This window comes from Astyanax mexicanus, chromosome 6, assembly GCF_023375975.1.
Source record: "Astyanax mexicanus isolate ESR-SI-001 chromosome 6, AstMex3_surface, whole genome shotgun sequence".
NCBI lineage: Eukaryota > Metazoa > Chordata > Actinopteri > Characiformes > Acestrorhamphidae > Astyanax > Astyanax mexicanus.
Window position 1 is genome coordinate 26,118,105 of NC_064413.1, and position 22,220 is coordinate 26,140,324.

Consider the following 22,220-nt stretch of genomic DNA (forward strand, 5'->3'; position numbering starts at 1 on the left):
AGCCTCTAATGTGGGTGTCCACTAGGGGCGTGTTATATCTAACAATATGTCAAAACACATAATATTGTGATTTAAAAAATCTATATTGTGATAGAAGTGTTCTGTCTTGAAAGCAAATTATTATTTACAGGTATTTAAAGTTTGCCGTTTATGGACACGCACTAAAATCCTGAACATTATTATTCTCATCTTATTTTTTTTGTAAATTGCATTAGTTTTGTGTTATATTATTTGATTTGTAATATTAAAATTTCCATGACCTGGAATCATCCATTATAGATTTGCTAAACTCTAAAATGTGGACCATCCTCAGTCAGATATTCTGGTCCACTTATAAAATATAATTTTACTCGTGGTCAAATATTAGTTCCTTTTTTCCATTTTTATGTTTTTTTTTTTTGTATTTATCATTAAATTCTCACACTCACTAATATAACTTGTGCAAATGGTTAATTCACCTACACACATAAAACGCTTGATCACAATTGTAAAAACAGCTCATGATTTAATGAACACACATACCAATTCATCATCATTCAAACAACCGATACCATACACTCAGAAAAACCTCTAACATTTCAGCCCTGCTGTGCCTATACTATGATCTAATATTATATATTAAAATGAACAGAAGCAGGCTGGGAGTTATAATTACAAAATAACTTTTAACCAAATGTGAACAAAAAAAAATCCTCAAAAATCAAACTATAAAAGCACAGATGGCAAGCACAACAGTCAAACCTAATTAGGACTTTTTCAGTGGAAAAAAACTCTCCCATTTGGTATTTATTATCATACTGCGAGTATGATTCATTGCACTGTAAATTATAAAAAAAACATCCATCAGCATGAGAAACATAAAAAAAAACACAAATTGTGTTACTGATATACAGGTCTTTCATCCCAATTTTGATGACAACCTGTTCTTTTTCTGAAGCCTGTTTTCTGTCCATCTCCTCTTTATTATGTATTATTCACGACTTGCACTTGCACAACTTGTTAAAGTACAAATCCATAAAAACAAATAATCAATAAAATAAAATAAGACTCCCTATGAATAGATTTCTCTCCCAGAAGAAATATTTTAAATAATGGCTACCATGGTACCATTACTACTCTGTGAAATTCATTCTTAGGCATTAGAGACACATAAAACCCTTTGCAAATGAAAACCAGGCATTAATAAGGTTTATATAACTTTAAAGCAGCTCTAAGTAAAAGTCCAGCTTTAAAAGGAGTGTATTACATCTCATCAGCATGTGCAGGTTTGACTGCATCCAAGCCAGCACCTCCAGCTGAAGGTGGTATTAAGCCGACAGCCAGTGAATCAGTCCGACTGTCCGGTGAGGAGATGTTTCCCTGAAGATTGTCCTCCATGGTAGCTTCCTCTTCTTTTTCCTCAGGAGTGTCCAGTGGTTTCTGCTGCAACTGAGAGGACAGTGATTCCAATGGAAATGGCTGTGTGTCATCTGCAGAAAGCACAGGTGCTGAGATGACCTTGTTATCATCAGCAGCATCTTCAGAGGGCAGCAACGGTGAGGCCGCATCATTCAGAATGTTTCTGGAGATTACTGCCAAAACAAAGACAAAATGTGCACAAGCAAACCATTAAGTCCTGGCTGATAAAAGTTTGATAATTTCATTTTGAGCAGTTGCTAGTTTGGTACACTAGGTGGCGAAGTAAACTAGCCATTGACTAGTAACAGCACAAATATGAATCATAAATATCTTCCAAATCTGATCAAGAGAACTGGATTTTTGCTTAGTAGTTTTGTGGGATTTACATGTTGTTTATCTATGACCTATCCTGTGAGATCATTGGCTGGTTGCAAAGTAAAAATTCAATTATTTACAGACTCCTATAAACTTTATCTGATGATTACCCAGGTTTCTATAAACAGATTGATTGGATTATTTTCAAACTCCACAATACTGATGCAATCAGATTATAAAGTGCTTGTAAATAGATTCAATGTGATAATGCAGAGTAGCTGCATCTGCTATTCTTAATTGGGCCTGCTCTGCCAATATTTCTACAGTGTTAACTGTTGCTCTGAAGCCTCTATCCAAATGTACATCTACCTTTCCAGGAAAACAGCTGATCCTTGGTTTTGTTTGTCACCATGCAAATGGCAAACAACTGGTATTGGTGGAAAGAGTTCTTTTTTGTATGTTGCATGTACAGGCCCAATGAAACAGCCATGCATCTTATTTAGACTAAATACTGTTCAAAAGTTTAACTGTTTCTAATCATGATAAGTGACGTTGGTCATTTTGCATATTTTTTTAAATGTTACATAGAAAGTTTTTTTTAATTATATAAATAAAATCACACTAACCTCCTGTAGGTGTGTAACTATCATCTGAAGGCTGAGATCTCCAGCGGAAGGGGCAGTAACTGGGGAAGACGAGGAGAGCCAAGGAGAACAGCAGAATCTGTCAGATAAAGAACATGTGAACTTCACTGGGATTCATTATGAGCCAAATTTTCACCTGGTTACAATGGGCAGTGAATGAATCATTAATCCTATGAATAGCATTAAAACTTGACTAAGACATGACAGGAGCAGGGAATTAAAATGAAATGCAGACTAGAGCTCTGACCATGATGCATGTGCTTGTCTGTGCTGCTTTTGTGGCAGTTTGCTTGACAAGAGCCTGAAGTCTCCGCAGCTGGGCCAATAGAGACCTTCATGCAGAAAGAGAAATAGAGGAATGAAGATTAATGTAATCAAGGACTGAGAAATAGAGAGTGTGTGTAAATATTACTCACATGTTGTGTTTCTCCAGTTGATCCACTGTTCTCTTTAGTTCCTTGTTCTGAGCTGAGCATGCTGCAACCCTGAAACAACAAACACACAAACACACATAGTGATTTTAGGGATGAACCTGGCAGCAACAGCGCCACAAAAATGCATGTTGCAATTAGGGTTGCAGCGGTAACCGGTTTCACGGTATACCATGGTATTAAAATGCACGGTTATCATACCGTGTGTGTTTGCTTATTACCGGTAAAACGCAAGCCAGCGGAGAAACTCACCCGCGCATGCGCAACTCTGCTCCGCTTCAGCTGCTCAGCACACAGCGGTGAGAACAGCAGAAAGTGCATCAGACTAAACAAATCTCCGTCCGCCTAAAAAAAGGCTAAACTAAAATCAGCAGTGTGGGACTATTTCAGATACCCGCCGAGCGCACCCGAGGATGGTTATCCGATTTATAATCAATGTGGCCGTAAAGTCACAGCTAAAGGTGGACATACGTCAAACCTGTTCTCCCATCTCCAAGAACACCACCCCGCTGTGCAGCGCAAAGTATGTGTTTAGTTTATAATTTTAATCTGAACATAAATAAAATGTCTTTGTAGTCGTGCACAACCCATGCGGTAAGCGCCCGCAAAAGCGCTGAGTTATCCGAAATTTGGGCACGCAGGTACAGGCGTGAAGTGCGTGCTACGACGGATTCACGTGTCTGTGTAAAGGTGCTCGCCGGACTGGATGTGAAAGACGCCATTCATTTACATGCGTTAATTTTCAAATTCTGACGTGCCTGTTTTTCATGTGTTAAAACCAGACTCAGAAATAAATCCCCTCTATCTGGTTATATACCAACTTGGCAGTAAAACGGACGTTTACAACAGTTGTTGATCAGACACTGACCCAGGCTCAGTTTATCAGATATTAAATAATTTAAACTTAAATAATTGTACTGAATAGTTTAAACACAGGATCTTTACTTCTTAGAGGACATGTAATGTGTGACACGTGTGTGTGTGTGTGTGTGTGTGTATATATATATATATATATATATATATATATATTAGGGGTGTCACGATCTCGATATTTTATCGAAATCGAATCGAAATGAGGTCATGGTCTCGAGTATCGAAGTCAAAAAGAGGATCGACGATCCCTCCCGCGCGCGCTACGCAAATAGCGCAGCGCGCTACGCAAATGGCGCGGCACCAACACAGCGCATCCTATTCATTTAAATAGAGAGCCGCTGCATGAGCGCAGCCCCGCCCTCAGTTCTGCTGTGTGAGAGACAGCTGCCTTTCAACCACGGAGGAGAAACTGAAAACGGATTTATAGAAATATAGACAGGGCTCTCAAGTTTTGAGTGTCGGCGGGAGTGTGATCACTGTTTTTTATCTGTCCAACGGAGGAGGGGGGGCGGGGGTTGGGCGCGCAGGTTTTGTATCTGTATCTGACGGAGGGGTGCGTGCGCGCAGGTGAGAGCGTGTGAACTCGCTGAAATGCGTGTGTCAGTGTGACTTGAGAACACTGACTATAGATCACAGTGAGGTGGATTAAAAATCTTAAACTTATAATTGACTACACCTGTTGCTTTCCATTGAATTAAAAAAACATCTTTCTCTCAGATAAAGTAAACACAAGCGTGTTTCTGACTAAAATAAAAGCTTTTCAGGAGAGATATAAGTTATGTGTAAATATTTATAAGACAATACCTGACAAAATCTGTTTTAATGACGTTAATAAACATCACTGTGACAGCGCTAGTCACAGTTTCACCACATCACTTATCTAACCAGCCTGTACTGATTTCTGCCCCCCAATAATGCTTTCAATAACCTCTAATAGCCTTTAATAGTCTTCAGTAGCCTTTAAAAGACTTACCTGGCGGCCGTGGTGTGTCCACTAAACTCAGTAGTTATAAACATCCTGAGGTTAGCAGCGCGCTAACTGACCTGTTTATAATGTAATCCGAGCAGTGCCTCCGTGTCGGCTGTTCTAACCTGCTGCTGTTAGCTGCTTGGGCTGAAAGATGAACTGTAGTGAGCTGTATTATCCGGTTAGTGGGGTTAAAACCTTTATTTGTTTACAGAAACAGTAAAAACGGACTGGCTGAGCTCTGTAGCCCGTGGCTGGGCTGTACTGAAGTAGTGACTGAGTGAAGAGAGCGGGGCTTGTGCTGCTGCACTAGTGGTTTGATGAAGAACTGCAGCTTCATGTAAGTGAGCAGTTTCACCAGCCATCCACACACAGCTCTGATAAACTGCTTGTTTTAATAGTGCACACTGTTGCTACCAAAAAAAGTCACTAGATGGCATTACCATATATATCTTAATAAATAATAATAATAATATTTATAATATTTATAATAATAATAATAATAAATATATTATTTAAATTTTATGAGGCATAAAATAATAACAAGAAAAAAAAACAAGAAAATCGAGAATCGAATCGAATCGTGACCCTCAAATCGAAAATGAAATCGAATCGAGGATTTAGAGAATCGTGACACCCCTAATATATATATATAATTATATACACCCTTAATGACCTTAAGAGTAGTGGAAAAACCTGGTTTCCTTCACCTAATGGTGTACAGTTTATTTTTTTTAAGGAGACATTATCTATATAGTTGTTCCAGGTTTCTACAATAAATAGTTAATTGAACAAAAAACCTTTGTTGTAATTTCTTTAAGGGTCAGTTTAATAATATATGTAACAAACTGTGATACTGTGATAACCGTGATACCGCGGTATTTTCTGAGACGGTTATCATACCGTGAAAATCTCATACCGTTGCAACCCTAGTTGCAATGCAAACTCTCTTCTGTTTACAATAGTACTGTCATCCTCTCTTTAACCCCCCCACCCCCCCCATCACTATTCTATTGCACAATTGTATTGTGTCTCTTGTCTCACGTATGTCGATATCTGTGACCTTGTTATATTGTACATTTAGTGTCTCTCATTTTTTTACATTTATATTTGTATCTTGCTGTACTTGTTGTAACTTTGGGAAGGAGAGTAATGTCATTTCAATCCTCTGTAGGTCCTGTACATATGCAGTATTGACAGTAAATCTACTTGACTTGATTGAAAATGATTTAAAAATGATTTCAAACTCAAAAATAAATTTAAGTGCCACCTGCTCTCAAGACCGTCAACGTACTCCTTCTTCCTGCGCCGGCTGTCCTGGGCTGACTGCTTATTGCGAATTTTGCGCCTCACTTTCTTTAGAATCCTCTCCTCAGCCTACAGCATTAAATAAAAGCAAACCACAAACATGCAGTCATATACATGAGAGGTAAAACATAACATATGGTATGCACAAAAGTTATGGCAAATTTATACTTTATTTATTTTCCATTTTACATCGGCAAATAAAAAAAACAAAAAATGTGTAGTAAAATGTGCAAAAACATGCAATATTTATGAAGAATTAGTAGAAAATGGGGACAGAGTAGCATAGTGGGGAAAATTCCACTACCTGCAACATGATCTGAATGAAAGTCACTCTGAATAAAAGCACGGTATTCAGAGTGACTTAAATACAAGAAGTGTTTTGCACCTCAAAATAATTAGATTAATTAGATACTTTAGAATAATTAGATACTTTACCTTGGTTAATGGAAGATTGTTAGGAAGTGAAATTCCTTCCTGGTTCAGAAGCTTCTGCTCCTCTTCAGTCAACTGCAGGTCTGGGAAAAGCTAAACGTCATTCAGAAGATGTTAGTCAGCTGTTTCAAGATAATATATCAGATGCAGAAATTATGTACATTTAGCATATAAGCATATTTATTATTGAGCTCTTAATATAGGATTAATTTAAGATTATATATGTGTGTGTATGAAATCAGCATATACATTTCTGCATATACTATGAATTTACACTCATTGTCAAAGAAACAGTTGCAATTGGGCCACCCAGAAAGATGATAAACTTTACTAGGAACAATAAATTAATATAAATTTAAATTAATATGGGGAGTATTTATTTACATATTTATTGAGCTACACATACAGAAATATTATGCAACATGTGTTACATATGTGTTATGCAACATGCTAGATATCTCAACACGGAGTTTTAGAGGTTCCTAATGATGTCCTGGAATCCAGCTTAAATATTCCTGAAAATTAGGAAGTATGTGTGCTGTGTTGATATCATGTCCAATAGCCCACATATTTTTAACCAGGCACGATGTTCTAAGTATTGTGCTTTTGAATAGCACACCAGGGTTTTCACAACTTCCCACAAAGATGTATCCCTAACGGTTGATACCTTCTGGGTGGAACTCTTTTTTTGGATGATAAATGTATTGACAAAACATTATTGCCAACATACACATCCATACAACTGAAAGTGTAGAAAAGGACTGACCAGGCCATCTGTGTTTGTGTCGTCTGCATTCTCTGAGCTTTCTGGGTGAATGTGTTCCACTTTCACAGAAGAAACCAGTGGCAGCTCACTCACAATACAGGACTCAGACATAAGCACCTGAGAGCTCCACTCATCTAACAAATGGAAAAAAATGGGATCAGGTGTAAGACTAGCTATATTTTATTTAAAGGTGAAAGCCCTTAAGTAAAAGAAATACTGTTAGTATTTTATACAGCAGTAAAAACAGTTTTGTTTTGTTGCAAAATATTGCTTTTAACAAAAGATGAGCAAAGACATACCAAGCTCTATGGAGATGACATCCACCTTTTGTTGGTCTTGTTGGATACCTCCCAGACCACTAATGTCATACACCACCTGGTAGACAGTGGGCGTGGATTGGGTGGGGACAGAGTCCATCAGCACAGTCGGGCCGTCTGAGTAACGGTCATCTGACATTCCACTGTCGCTTTCGGACAGGCACTGCTGCAGAGGATCTGATGTGTAAACTTCATTTGGATTTATGGCCTGGAGCACATCTTCAGATTCACTGTCATTAAGACTCTGACAGAAATAAAAATAAATAACAACAATAATTTATAGACTGATGCAGCTCCTGTTTCCTCACAGTTCATCTAACAGTGCTCACTGGGATATCAAAAAAACGTATTATTTTGTAGCTTTTGCTACCTTGTTCATGTCAACTACTTTATCTCTTTAGAACGTTTGTTGGCCTGCATAATCAATAATTTCCTGCAGATTCACAGTATAATTAAAGATATATAAAATAAGCAGCCGTTTAAAATGTATGTTTTAACATGCAGAAATAATTTCTGCAAACAGCAAATTTATCACAGAAAATGTGTTACCAAAAACCTATTACTTTAAAAATATCTGCTTTAAGGCTCAATCTTATATAATACATTCTGACATATCACATAATTAAAAAGTGACATTTATAATCCAGATTAATTTACCAGGTGCATTAGATCAGTGAGAAATTTACAGAGCCTGTATAGCATGCTAGACTTTCCCACTCCTTGTTAACACAGTTGAAACAGGCAAACGAAAACATAACACTCCTGGAAAATCTTACATCACTTTCCAGCCTGCCCTCCATCCCTCTTCTTTCACCTAAATAATGATCTGATTGTATTCTTTCATAAACTACAGGTAATAGTATAGACTGCAGCTATTTTCCCCTAAAGGCTAAAGTGCTAGTTAATGGAGACAGTATAACAGAGGAAAAAAAATGATAAGCTATAGCATTATTATTCTAATAAAGAAGTAATATTCTCTTTTGTATTTACACTTTGTTGTCCATCAGATTAGCATGGTCTGCGTTGTAAAATGACAGAAAACATGTCACATCCTTTTGAATATAAACACAAATAATATTGTGTTGCTTCAAATGTAAGAGGTAAACTTCTTTGCCCAACATAAGAGTATATGAGAATTATTTTAAAATTCAAGGTCTGATGAGAGAGGAAAAAAAAAAAACATAAAATGAAACCTCCATTTATTAACATGTTAAAGGGCATATGTTACTCACACTGTGTGGCTGGATGACCCACTCCTCTGTGCTGGTATACACAGACTGTGGACAGGAGTCTGTCAGAACCAATCCAGCCTCCAGCGGCCCATCCTCCTCACTCTGTCTGAAAAACAGGCTGCTCTCCTCACTCTCCTGTAAAAAAAAAAAAAAAAACAGATAAGAGTCACTTTATCACCGGCTTGGGTTGATCCGACCTACCATCCTTCTCCGCATTGATAACCTGATTTAATAAAAACACAGAAGCAGTTTTATTTTAAATAAGTATAAGACAAGTCTATATTGAGTGAAAAACAGCAAATCTCTCCTCAGTCCAGTAGGAAGTACAGAGGGAACATTTACACAGGGAGTGGTGTGAATAATCAAAAGCTAGGAAAAAAGAGAGAGAGAGAGAGAGGGAGGGAGAGAGGGAGAGATGGCCTTTTCTTCCTTGCTCCTTTAAGGATTTATTCATGACTAGCATTCATTATGAATGTTATATGATATATAAATCAGAGAACAAAGGTATAAATAAAACATTACACAATTAGGAACTCGTAATAATTGTAGGCATATTATTCAGTTGATAATCTTAACCCAAAAGAGTCCATGGTGACGTATGTCACACAGACCCTTTTAAATCTGTGTAAAGTTCCTTAAAGCTCTTTGTTCATCGGTTTAATTTATGATGCCCCTGAGTGAAATATAATGAACATCCTGAGAGCGAAAGGATTTCAACCTAAAAATATTTACAGACATCTGCCCACACTAAGAAAAATACATAAATGAGCTGCACATTGGATTTATCTGATTTAGTTTTGAATTTGGTATTAATATTCAGAAACGGGTATGGGCCCTTTTTTAAGTTAAAGTGGATTTAGAATTATAATATAAAATGTTGAAATATCATAAAGAAACAAAAACAAAGAAAATCAAAATACAGTTTTAAAATAAAATTCATTCATGTTAAAGCAGAAATCTGTTGAGCATTTTAAATCAATGCTCCCTACAGGCTTACAATGCTAACAATTGGGGCATATCATGGCTTATGCAAAGAATTTTTTATTTTTACACCATTAACAAGCTCAAAGTAACTTCACATTTCACTGGTAGAATTTTGAGGACCCAGACATTTAAAATAAGGTACTGAGAACTTTGTGAGTGCACAGTTTTTTTTTTTAAAGACTGATAAGCCAACTAATGAGCACAAGGCAAATGCCAGTTGTTGTTTGGGGCTCTTTAATCTCACGTAGACAGTCACCAGATATTTTTATTTTTTTTATTATTTTATTAATTTTGTAATCTGTTTCCCTATCCTACCTATTTGTTCTGCACCCAGAGATCTACCTGTCTGTGTAAACGCAACAATCTTTTAAAATGAACTACCTGTGCACTTTCACGTTCTTAGTGCCTTATTTTGAATGTCAGGGCCCTCGGAATTCTACTAATGAAGTGTGGATTCAGGGGGGGCGGGGTGTGTTTTTTGGGGCTACTTTTAAAAATTACTTGCTTTTGCTGTTTTTGCAGCTACAGATGCACAGCTGCACCAAGAGATGTGTGATAGATGTATGAGAGAGAATCATGTAACGCATGCATAAAAGCAAAAAGATGCATGAATTCTGATTTGACCATTCACGTGTTGCATGTCAATTGTTTCAACATGTATCAGATTTAGGAGCATATATGAGAGTGACTCAAGTCGGATTTTTAAAAAATCGGATTTGGTACGTTTACACAGCCATAAAAAAAAAATCAGATCTTAGACACATTTAGCAAAAAATCAAATTTGAGTCACTTCAGTCTAGTAATGTGAATGCAGCCATGGCATTAAGTTTTGACATTTGCTTCAAACGTGTGACAGACATATATTTTGGGCTAGTTTAAGCTTCTAAAGGGTGGGTTTTAGACTGACTTTGGGCTGGATATTTTTGTCGGCCTTGGCAACCCTGGTAATGCTATGCCCCTATTGACAGCATTGAAATCCTATTGGGAACATCGGCTAAAAGCACTTTGTTATGGAATGCTCGGTGTGAACACAGGTGGGCTATTCAACAAAAGTTTGTAATCGTTATCATCATGTTCACTAAACCCCAAATTAATTGAACACCGGATTTCTTCTTTAAGGGACAATTATTGCTAACAAATGCAAATGGACAATACTGAAAACATTAAAATACTGTTAACTAAAAACATTTTTACATTTTAGTCATGAGTGTAAGAAACATAAGCTTGGACCCACACACTGAGCTTTAGGGATTAAGGGGTTAATAATCCATGCCTCGCCTCACTGTTTGTCCCTCAGGTTGTGATAAGATTCCCAGAACCTTCTCTATTGCTCTGTTTAGCTCTACTCTATCAACACACAACTAGTCAGCTTATAAACTCCTTGTTCTGAAGCTTCAGAACAAGTTAACTAAGCTAGAGCTTCTGACACCATTTCTCTTCCTCCCTCTGTTTTTCAGAGAGGACATAACTAACTACACATCCTGGAAGGCACATGGCCTCCAGCTCATGTAAAAAGTCCATTAACAGCGACACAACAAACAAGAAAATTTCCATAATGTGCGTTCACTAAGAGTTCAGAGGTTTCTGCACACATTTAAACGTCTAGAGCTGATTCACAGCCTGTAGTAAACAAGACTCAGGTGTGTCTTTAAAATAAACACAACACCCTCCACCTCCGAAACAGTACTGTACCCGAACAGTCCCCCGGGCCCCTCTCACTCACCGCTTCACCGGGTCCCGCATATCTAGGCACGCTGTCCGTTTCTCTCATGATTTCTACAGAAACTCCGCAGCAAAAACTCTGAAGTGTTTGTGGTCTGCAGTCAGCCAGCAGGGAGAAGCCACATCCGTGTTGTTCAGGAGGGCAGGTCGCGCTGATTAACCCCCCACAATCCACCACACTCCAGCACATACCCCTCACCCGCTGCTGCTGCGGGAGGACCTGCTTAGGCCCATCCGCGCAACTACAGATCTAACAAACATGTACCGCGGACTGCATACACGCTGACTGCTGATTGGGCCAAAACTGCCATCGCTGGCCAATGAAAACGCTCCATGCTACACAGAAGAATTTATTTGACCACATTAATTTATTTGGATTTCTGTTAAGCACTCTATGGCAATAATTCTATTTAGGTGAGAAAGAAAAAATCACATCACTATTTGTGAGATTTTTTATATATATTTTTTTTTCATTTACAACCTGATTATTTAAATCACCACTGATTTTTTATTTTTTTTACAAACTGATTATTTGAATCATGACTGATTTTTATTATCAGGACTCCACCGAACCACCTATGCCCACAAGAATTGTAGGGAGCTTTTGCATCGTTTGTATTTCGTTCAGTTTTGTTCAAGGTCCTCTCCTTTACTTTTTTAAAGTAAAGGAGAGGACCTTGAGGGTCCCCAAGAAGACTGCCTCGACAGGATCACAAAAGTGCAACATTCGGCACTCCAAAGACTCCAACAGCCAAGAAACAGAGGACTCTACCGCTGAGCCACCAAGGCCCACATCTGATCTCTGAAGCTTTTGCTTTATTTGTATTTCTTTCAGTCTTGTTCATCTCAGGCCTGACTAGGAGAAAGGTTTCCCCAAAAAGACCACCCAGACCAGGTCTCGAACGTGTTTTTCCAGGGAGTTTTTGCGTTGTTTGTATTTCATTCAGTTTTGATCTTCCCAGCTAAAATAAAAAACAAGACCTTAAGAGATCCAAAGAAGACCACTTCATCCCGGTCTCTAATCAGTTACCTTCGGGACTCCGAAGACTCCAAGTAAACAGGGCCAAAGGACTCTACCCTTGAGCCACCTAGGCCTACAAGAGTGTTCAGTTTGTTTTTCTCAGGTAAACTAAAGAAGAAGACATTGAGGGACCTCAAGAAAACCGTCTCAACCCGGTCTTAAACCTGCAATCTTCAACACTCCGAAGACTTTAATGGCAAGGGGGCCGGAGGACTGTACCGCTGAGCCTCAAGGCCCAACTGTGTTTTGTTGAGCTTTTGCGTAATTTGTACTTCGTTCAGTTTAGGTCTTTTCAGCCAAACTAAAGGAGAAGCCATGAGGGATCCCAAGAAGACCGCCCCAACTCAGTCTTTAACACACAAGTTGATTATTTGAATCAGCACGGCATTATTTTTATTATTATTATTATTATTATTATTATTATTATTATTATTATTATTATTATTATTATTATTATTATTATTTTCAAGCTGATTATTTGAATCCCCACTGATTTTGCTCAGGTGCTCCTTATGAACCCATTCATTTTGAACTCACTCAGGAGCGCCCTCTGGTGGCGTGAGAAACCCAAAAGAGACTCTTAAGTTTATTCACCTCTAGTGACTGTCTGGTGGTACCAATTTTGCTGCATGTCGCTACATTTAACGACTTTCCAGATGGATAAACGGAACATACTGTGCTGCAAATCTGAAAACATAACAAATCTGCTAGTGCATATTAGCTTATAAGCGGCCAAATGGTGTAAGATATAAATCTATGTCTTTCATAGGGCAAGATCATGTTTCTCTTATGTATTTTCATTAATAGTAGACACTGCTCAGCAGCTAACCCCTACATTGATTTTATTTATTTCGAGAAAAAGAAACATTGCAAAGTTTTCCTGAATATGTTTGCCTTCCCTTTTAATTCTGCTCAATAAATCATTCTATACTACCCCACCGACTGTTATGTTCTTGTGACAGTGTCACTAAATAAACACATTAATACTAATTTTAATCCCCTCAATAAATTAAATTATGTATTTTTAGTATTTTATAGCCTCTAGTTATATATAGAGCATATTCTCGGTTTTTTTTTTTAAATCAGTCATCACCGAGGTCAAGCGATTTCTGGAAGCCGCCATGTCCCAATGTTTCAGCAGATCTAGTTCCCCTCGTGATCTAACCCGCATTCGCTTCCTAGAAAGTAACTCACTACTTAGGGATCGTGGGATGTTTTTGAGACACGCTTACTGAAACGCTCCTAGTCACACCCACTCCTTCCCGGACCCGGTGAGTCACTTTCCCGTTACAGAAACAAAAGCAGAAAGTTGGGATACTGTTTTCTACACCCCACCGGCATAAACGGAGCTTCGGGACCGCGGAAAGTAACCAGTGCCTCGGCACCAGGAAGGTAAATAACTGGCTAGCGCTGTTATTCTCGGAGACACGCGTAAATAACGCCCGGGGGAGGCGCTGCTGTAGTTAACGGCTGCGTTTCATCTCCTTCCTTTTTCTTTAGTTAGTGCCCTCTAGCATATAACGTTAGCTAGTAACGTTAATGCTTTTCAGCGGAAAGATGAAGAACTGGGCTAAACGATAGTGTAGCTAACGCTAACCTGTCCTGAAGTGTAACCTGTCTAAACTATTAACTAACGTTACCCTCTGTTGAAGGTACTGGTGGGCAGAGGTAAAGTTTTAAACAAATCTTGATGTGTTTGGCTGGAGAAATAATTAACAAAATATTAGGATAATATTAGGAAACATTGCAGCTATGTGGCTAATATCTGCAAATGTTTACAGTGCATCTGTTATTGTTATTTTATTCTATAAACTACGGACTTCGTTTCTCCCAAATTTCAAATAAAATATTGTCATTTAGAGCATTTATTTGCAGAAAATGAGAAATGGCTAAAATAACAAAAAGGATACAGAGCTTTCATGCCTCAAATAATGCAAAGGAAACAAGTTCATATTCATAAAGTTTTAAGAGTTTAGAAATCGATATTGGAGGAATAATCCTGGTTTTAAATAACCGTTTTTATGCATCTTGCGTCTTACACACTGCTTTTGGAAAATTTATGCCACTCCTGGTGCAAAAATTCAAGCAGTTCATCTTGGTTTGATGGCTTGTGATCATCCATTTTTTATCTTGATTATATTCCAGAGGTTTTCAATTTGGTAAAATCAAAGAAACTCATATTTTTTTAAGTGGCATTGTCCAGAGCTGTATATGGCCAGGACTTAATTATGTTGTTCCCACACATTCTAATTTTTCTCTAAATTAGGGACACCATACTATATTAAATATATAATTTTAATGTATAAATCACTTTATCTGGATATAACACAGTAGCTTCCTGTAGATTAACTAGCTAGCTAATGCTACAAATGTTAAATGTAAATGTTTTTTTTTATTATTATTATAACCAGTATTCGGCTTGTTAAGGAGCTGGGTCAGCTGGTTGCATTAGTTTAAAGACCAGTGTTACAAATTTTAACATGCACTATTAACTGAATTCTGTCTGGCCTATTACAGTGATACCAAGCCTGCATGCTGGATTTAACTCTTTATCACATGTCTGTTTTCTAGTTCATTGTCCTCTTCAATAAGCAATGCCCTGATTGTGTGACTGGAAGTGACTGTGAAAGTAGAGTGCATCCAGAATCAGAAAGATGGCCTCAGCACAGATGCCACCAGCGGGCATACTGGACCTGGATTTCAGGCTGGGCTCTGTGTGCCTGCTGTTCTCCTCAACTCTACTTTGTGGATTTACTTTGCTCTGGGTTCTGAGAGGAACAGGGAGATGTGGATTATATTCAGGCAAGTTTTTTTTTATATTAAAATATTTTAAGTATGAAAATCACATTTAAATGTGTGTCTGTCATAAGCATTTATTTTTTTGCAAGCAGAATTAGTCCCTGAGGCATACAATTTAAAATAAAATATATTATAAATGATTAAATCTAACTCCAAGTGTTAATGTCTATGCTCTTGCTCCTGTGTTGTAAAGAGAGTCGTTACAGAGCTCTGGATCTGCTGGGCTGCTGTGCTGCAGGGGTTTTCCTTGCCAGCTCATTGCTCAACATGGTGCCCAGCTACATGATTGGAATGACTGAGACATTTAGTAACTTGGGAGTGACAGTAAGTTTCACCGAAAACCATGTAAACATGTCCTATCTGTAAGGAAAAAAAGTTAGTAATCTCTGTAAGAAAGCAAAACATCATGAGCTCTCATATTATTAGTCATATTCTGTATATTTACATTCTGCAGATTCTAAAGGTACAATAAATACTGTTTGTTATTTATTTTTATTTGAATGTGCTACAAATTATTATTTAATAGAAGATCAATAAAGTTTAAAGTTTTCAAAAAATAGTAAAGCAGTAATAGTAAATAGTGGGAGTGAAGTGATACATTTATTTTTACAAATGTTAAGATACAGATGTAATATTTTGGTGCAATGCAGTCGTATGTAGAAAACACTGTGTGGTAAGCTGTGGACAAATGTGCTTCTAATATGTATGCTTTTGTATGCCATTAAACCTGTACAGTATTGATTGTTTATCAGGTGTCTCTTTCCTCTCACTTCCCCAGCTTCGTTTTCCCGTTCCGGAGTTCATTCTGGCCATGGGCTTCCTCTTAGTGGTGGTCATTGAGCAGGTTGTCCTGGCCCTTAAAGAACAGTCAGGCATTTACATGACTGAAAAAGAAGCTCTTCTGGTGGGTTCCAATGTACAGCCACATGACCGTCACCCACAGTGCTCTCATCAGTACTCTAGGACAGTTCAGTTCAAAGGAAGAGGTTTTGGGGGGGATGCGGATGTCAGCTCCCTGTCCACCATCAGAATTTTTGTCTTGGTTTTCTCGTTGTCTCTGTGCTCAGTGTTTGAGGGTTTGGCAGTTGGTCTGCAGGAGGCTAGTGGTCAGGGGCTCAACCTCAGTCTGTCCCTGCTGTTCCGTAAAGGCCTGATTGCTCTCAGCCTGGTCATCAAACTCACGCAGGATCAGTTGCGGAGGGTCGCAGTGACCACCTGCCTGCTGCTGTTCTCTGCAACATGTCCACTTGGGGCAGTGCTGGGTATTAGCCTCCGGCAAACCCACACCACTCCTCAGTACCAGCTGGCTCGCTCCACTCTGCAGGGTCTGGCAGCAGGGAGCTTTCTCTACATCACTGTAATGGAGGTGTTGACTTATGCACTGAGCTCCAGTGGACAACGGATCTCCAAGGTCACTTTACTCCTCACAGGCTTCACTGCTGTTACTGTGCTCTTGCTCTGTCTGAACTGAGACTGCAACGGATGCAAAAGCATAATGGAAACTATTTACATGCTGATTTGTAGTCATGAGACTGGCTAGAATAGTTGCTCATTTTGCTTTGCTCAGCAGAATAATATATGAAATGAAAACATTTAGGACCAAGCAATGTGTATAAAAAAAACTTATTGCAATGTATTTTTTTCCATATCATTCAACATTGTTTATTGTTAAACATGTTTTTGTTTGAATAACAGTATAAACCGTAAATAAACTGTCAGTATTCAAAAGGATTCAATTTTTGTTACAGTGTGTGCCTTTTCTTGATTGAACTGATATAAAAAAATATAATGGGACTTTTTAAAATTATAGGAATGTTCAATTCTAAAGGGCATGCATAAGAACCCTGTAATACAAAGCATGTTTCTCGCATCTTTATGACTTAATTAATACCTGTAGCCATCAACCCCTGACTTGCACACCAGTTTGTTTAGAATGTATATCCAAAAAGGTTAGGTAAACTTCTGAAAAAACAAAACACTTTGTCCCAATTGAAAGGTGTACTTTCAGTGCCTATAATAGAAAGATGTTCAAGGATGGACACCGGTATAAATATGACCTTCACTGACCAATCATTCAGCACTAATCAACCAAAAAAGATTAGATGCCTGGATGTTAACTTGAGTAGCAGAGATTGATTATAGACTAATTGTCCACAATTTACAGTCATTATGGATGACAACTAACATCTAGGCATTTTAAAATGAGCATCTTTAACTAATGAGAGTACACCAGTGTGTAGGCAAAATAAAAGAGATCAGCAAAACGATGTTGGCTGGTGAAGCCTAGAATTTCCATAATCTAAAGATAACTTAATTTCAAGTGCTGTAACAAAAAACCACACACTCCACACGTACTGTTCTTCAGAATCTTGTCTCTGGGCTGGGTCAGGCCACATCACATACTATATTAGTCCTGTCTAAACAGATGGGGAAGTACTCCCTTGTATGTGCTATCCATCCCTGGATTGACTCCAACACAATATTGCCACAGTCTTCCTTCATTGCTGGAGACTTGAAGCAGAAGACTTACCTGCTCATAACTTTCCATCTCCATATTGAAAATAACTCCTCTGAAGGATTAAGGAATGGAGAATATATTGGAAGAAAGACACTGGAGAATCTAGGATTGTCAGTGAACCAGTCACACACTGCAAAAGCATGGTGAAAACTTGCGTTATTATAAAAAATAATTACGTAGTGTGACTGCTCTAGCGCCATCCGCACTTGGTCCAGGACGTTATCGCGAAGATGAGTAAGAAATACCACCAGTTGACCTGTGTTATATGGACTCAGTGTGGCATGGAGCTAAAGGATCCCATGATGGCTGACGGCGGCACAGAGTATAATTTACTATAAACACTGGCCCCTGACTTCCATAATGGCCCTGTTGCCAATAATGTTGTTTGGTAATTTTTTTTCTTTTGCCGTCTTTAAATCCGGCTTCATCAATGCACATACATTCATGTGGAGGATCTTGGGCACCAAACTCTAATATTCTCTAGAGAAGGATGGCATTGTGTGTATAGTATTAGAGGTGTAAGATATAAATCACTAGTGTTAATCTGTAAAAGTAGGCTATAATATGACTATGTAATAGTATTGCCTGATACTGTATTATAATATCATTCAATAAGAATTGCCCAGATGCATAGGTCATACACTAAAGTTTAGGTTCTGTTTTAGGTGTGTTTACAGGGATAAATACTTTCTTTTATAGTGAAAAAGCATATAAAACATGTATATTGCTAACAATTAATATATGCCTTTGAGAATATATACTTATTGTCAAACAACGGAAGTTGCAAGTTGCTGTTGGAAAAGTGCACCAATATGTATTTTCAGAAACATTAGAGACACTTGTTTCAAGGAATAAGATCCCCACCGTTTTAGACTTGACTTGAATCATTTGCATGTCTCACAATGTCAAATCTACCACTACATTTTAAATCCTCTCTGTTGATTCCTTCAGAGTACAACTTTCTTTTTAGATGACTGACATTAGACAACTAGCAACTCAATGTGTCCATTTTTTTACTTACTGGTATTTAAATTGGGCAGGTGCTCCTTGTACTCTGTAAATATTTCATGAAAAATAACCAAATAGAAATGTGAAAAAAACTTATTTGCACATATTCCAAACACTGGTCTTTGATGGCTTCTGAATTCCTGTCAAAAAAAGCGACGTGGATGGTTTTTAGTTCTATTCTGCTGCTCAGAAAGATACGGTTAATGGTTGTGATACTTATTTGGTCAATCCCTAGAAAGGGACCCCGATCATCAATTACTCAGTTCGGAATTCCCCGGAAACAAATATTTACAATTTTTACAATAACTTTTGCAAAGTTTGCTGGGAATATATGAAATTGTGATACCAACACATACATCACATTTTAAATACTCACCATGGCCTATACACACACCAATTAGGCAAATGAACCATCTTAAGTAGCATTATGTTGCATTTTGTTTATGCATTTGTTTATGCCACAATAACTTGTAAAAGTGAGTCATTGCTACAAAAGGCTTAGCACAGTGCTATATGCACTACATAATTCTAGTGCAACATGCACAACAATACCTCTAAAAAATGTGTAACATTGTGTTCATGCAAAATCCTGTAGTATTGCTCTAATGCCTCACTCCACATGATTCTTTTACACTAAGCCTGTTTACACTGGACAGCAATAAGATTTTGCAACAAGACAGCAGAGTTTGACAAGCTTTTCCACACAACTACCTCTCGTATCTGCAGCTTTTTGTATCAGGCTCTAGTGTCTCTTTAAGGCCAGAAAGAGGCTGATTAAAAGTCTGTTCTTAATTCAAATGGTGTAAACATATGGGAATAAGACATTCTTCAAATGTGGTGGCTTTCATACTTTGCAATTTTTTACATTTTTGGTAACATATTTTTAAATATGTTACTTAATCTGCTTTTAGTTTTAGGTTATTAGATTCTTGTAATATAATTTTGACATGTCAGTGGCCTCAATGTACAACAAAATAATTCCTTTCAATATAACACATAACAGAACATTACATCAACATTCATTTATAGATCATGTCATTCGCTTGTCGGGCTGTGACGGGGTGGTATAGACAAACTGTATTTCAGTACAATTTGTTGGATTTACCTTTCCCCTAACATTAAAACTTATTTCCAAATATAAAAAGGTAGACATGACTTAATGATACAAGATCCTAAATATATAGAAAAATCTTTATTAAAAGCTTTATTAATACAGCATGCTGGAAAAAGTGCAAATATTTATGCTTACATGAAGCTGAACGAATACTGACTGTTTAAAATGTAAACAGAATCCTCAGTATTTTAAATATACATTTAAAACGTTGATTAATTATTTTCTCATTAAGGTACACTTTTAAGGTACAACCAATATTAGAACATACAAAAATGGATCAAATAATTAATATTTGCAAAGTATAATGACATAGACTGGGAGAGTCACTTCCATAAGTCTTTCTGGATAGCCATCAGACAGGATGTCATATTTGGCGATGCTTGAATGATTCTGAGTACTTATCGGAGAGGTACCACATGACGTACCTCATCTTTTGCAAGCCAGAAAAAGCTGTTGGAACTGGCATGTTGCATGCACTGTACAAGGGCATGTTTTTTTTTTATTCTCCTCTTTCCTGGGCAATTGATTATTGTCTGCACATTTTGGAGTCTTTTTAAAAGAAGCACTGACATCTCAGCTGCTTTGGTGTGGAGAAAATGCAACTGATTTGCCGGTAAAAAATCTCTCCTAGAGTGAATGTGTCCAACTGGTGGGTTTTGACTGTGAAAGGCACGGGGGGAATCCGGCCAGGCATACATTCCATTGCCTGCTGCACTGTTCCCCTTGCAACATAAAACAACTTCACTGCTGTACATGTTTCTCTGAGGGCCACTTAAAGCTCATCACCAGCTTGTTCAATGTTGTTTTCTGATCTCGAAGATCCCGACTGCTGCTCTGGATGGTGAAGAGAATGATACTCTCTCCACTTGTTAAGCTGCTCCATTTTCCATAGCTCACTTAGATCACTAATCGTCTTCTTCTTCCCTTGCTCTACATCTCGTCTCCATCTCTGACGCTCACCTTGTAGGTACTTTTCCCTCCTCTCAGGATCAGCATCCCGACGTGCGCGGTATCTCCGCTGTTTCTCAGCAGCACTTATTGGAGCCATGATAGAGACAGATCTATCTGCAAATGAAGGAATAAAATGTAACATTATTATTACCAGTTATTACCAATTACTACTTTCTCCAAATATTTCATTTAAAAAGTTGATTTTTTTTTTTTTCTCATTAAGGTACACTTAACAACCAATATCAGAACATACAAAAATGGATCAAATAATTCATATTTGCAGAGTATAATGACAGACTGAGAGAGTCACTTCCATATATCTTTCTGGATAACCATCAGACAGGATGTCTTATTTCTCGATGCTTGAATGATTCTGAGTACTTATCAGAGAGGTACCACATGACGCACCTCATCTCTTGCAAGCCAGAAAAAGCTGTTGGCACTGGCATATTGCATAGACAACACAAGGGCATGTTTTTTTTTATTCTCCACTTTCATGGGCAATTGATTATTGTCTGCACATTTCGCACGCATGGTGAAGCATTGACATCTCAGCTGCTTTGGTGTGGAGAAAATGCAACCGATTTGCCAGTAAATATCTCTCCTGGGGTGAATGTGTCCTACTGGTGGGTTTTGACTGTGGAAGGCACGGGGGGAATCCGGCCAGGCATACATTCCATTGCCTGCTGCACTGTTCCCCTTGCAACATAAAACAACTTCACTGCTGTAGATGTTTCTCTGAGGGCCACTTAAAGCTCATCACCAGCTTGTTCAATGTTGTTTTCTGATCTCGAAGATCCCGACTGCTGCTCTGGATGGTGAAGAGAATGATACTCCCTCCACTTGTTAAGCTGCTCCATTTTCCATAGCTCACTTAGATCACTAATCGTCTTCTTCTTCCCTTGCTCTACATCTCGTCTCCATCTCTGACGCTCACCTTGTAGGTACTTTTCCCTCCTCTCAGGATCAGCATCCCGACGTGCGCGGTATCTCCGCTGTTTCTCAGCAGCACTTATTGGAGCCATGATAGAGACAGATCTATCTGCAAATGTTAAAATAAAATGTAACATTATTATTAGGTATTACCAATTATTACATTCTCCGGATATTTCACTGCAAAATATGTTACAGTAACAGTACAGTTCCTAGATCACCTCTTCAGGAAGTGGACACACATGTTGAACAGATAGTTGACTTGCCCAGTTAGTTTTAAATGTGTAGAATATATATATATAAAAAAAATCACTAGATGCATTAAGTAACCTTAAGTATAAACATTTATTGTAAAAAAGGCAGTCATAGTAATATTAGACATACAATAGACAACAACATTCTCTGTATGTAACTCTAGTGTAAGAGACAAGTAGCCAATGTAATATTTTTTTAATAAAAGATAAAAAAAAAATGAATACATCTATAT

The 22,220-nt window shown here is 37.9% G+C and overlaps 3 protein-coding genes across 6 annotated transcripts in view; 1 reads left to right on the top strand and 2 right to left on the bottom strand.

The window, feature by feature from the left end:
- Positions 1-500: 500 nt before the first annotated feature.
- On the bottom strand, positions 501-11,555 carry creb3l4 (cAMP responsive element binding protein 3-like 4). Its single transcript, XM_022673827.2, has 10 exons — positions 11,391-11,555; positions 8,684-8,818; positions 7,434-7,695; positions 7,135-7,268; positions 6,372-6,461; positions 5,899-6,005; positions 2,774-2,842; positions 2,605-2,689; positions 2,340-2,436; positions 501-1,571 (listed from the first exon to the last, which is right to left on the bottom strand). Exons 1-10 carry the CDS (start codon positions 11,436-11,438, stop codon positions 1,243-1,245), a joined length of 1,356 nt encoding a protein of 451 aa, XP_022529548.1. The 5' UTR covers positions 11,439-11,555; the 3' UTR covers positions 501-1,242.
- Positions 11,556-13,644: 2,089 nt separating this feature from the next.
- On the top strand, positions 13,645-16,940 carry LOC103025837 (zinc transporter ZIP1). 2 transcript variants are annotated; one of them, XM_007256892.4, is made up of 4 exons: positions 13,645-13,802; positions 14,982-15,212; positions 15,403-15,533; positions 15,988-16,940. In XM_007256892.4, the coding sequence occupies exons 2-4, from the start codon at positions 15,065-15,067 to the stop codon at positions 16,678-16,680; spliced, it is 972 nt and encodes a 323-aa protein (XP_007256954.2). In that variant the 5' UTR covers positions 13,645-13,802; positions 14,982-15,064; the 3' UTR covers positions 16,681-16,940. The 2 variants fall into 2 exon arrangements, with proteins under 2 accessions (XP_007256954.2, XP_049336632.1); XM_049480675.1 differs by lacking the exon at positions 13,645-13,802 and adding an exon at positions 13,867-14,078 and having other exon boundaries at positions 14,982-15,533.
- A 2,979-nt stretch (positions 16,941-19,919) lies between these two features.
- The window catches only part of LOC111193354 (uncharacterized), a 29,115-nt gene continuing 26,814 nt past the window's right edge, over positions 19,920-22,220 (bottom strand). For 2 of the 3 annotated variants that reach the window (XM_022673826.2, XM_022673824.2), the window contains 2 exons: positions 21,738-21,842; positions 19,920-20,914 (listed from right to left, as the gene is read on the bottom strand). In XM_022673826.2, coding sequence (XP_022529547.2) covers positions 20,622-20,914; positions 21,738-21,842 — 398 coding nt within the window. In that variant the 3' untranslated portion in view covers positions 19,920-20,621. The remainder of the gene's footprint in view (positions 20,915-21,737; positions 21,843-22,220) is intronic. The other variant, XM_049480515.1, reaches the window with a different exon arrangement.

Bases quoted from the DNA above. Each gene is read 5' to 3' on its own strand.
- creb3l4 (XM_022673827.2), bottom strand. From the start codon at position 11,438: ATGAGAGAAACGGACAGCGTGCCTAGATATGCGGGACCCGGTGAAGCG. The intron at 6,462-7,134 runs GTCAGTCCTTTT...AATGACGTTTAG, and splicing joins ACACAAACACAGATGGCCTG to CTTTTCCCAGACCTGCAGTT. The intron at 6,006-6,371 runs GTAAAGTATCTA...TTAATGCTGTAG, and splicing joins ACAATCTTCCATTAACCAAG to GCTGAGGAGAGGATTCTAAA.
- LOC103025837 (XM_007256892.4), top strand. From the start codon at position 15,065: ATGGCCTCAGCACAGATGCCACCAGCGGGCATACTGGACCTGGATTTC. The intron at 15,213-15,402 runs GCAAGTTTTTTT...TGTGTTGTAAAG, and splicing joins GAGATGTGGATTATATTCAG to AGAGTCGTTACAGAGCTCTG. The intron at 15,534-15,987 runs GTAAGTTTCACC...TCACTTCCCCAG, and splicing joins TTAGTAACTTGGGAGTGACA to CTTCGTTTTCCCGTTCCGGA.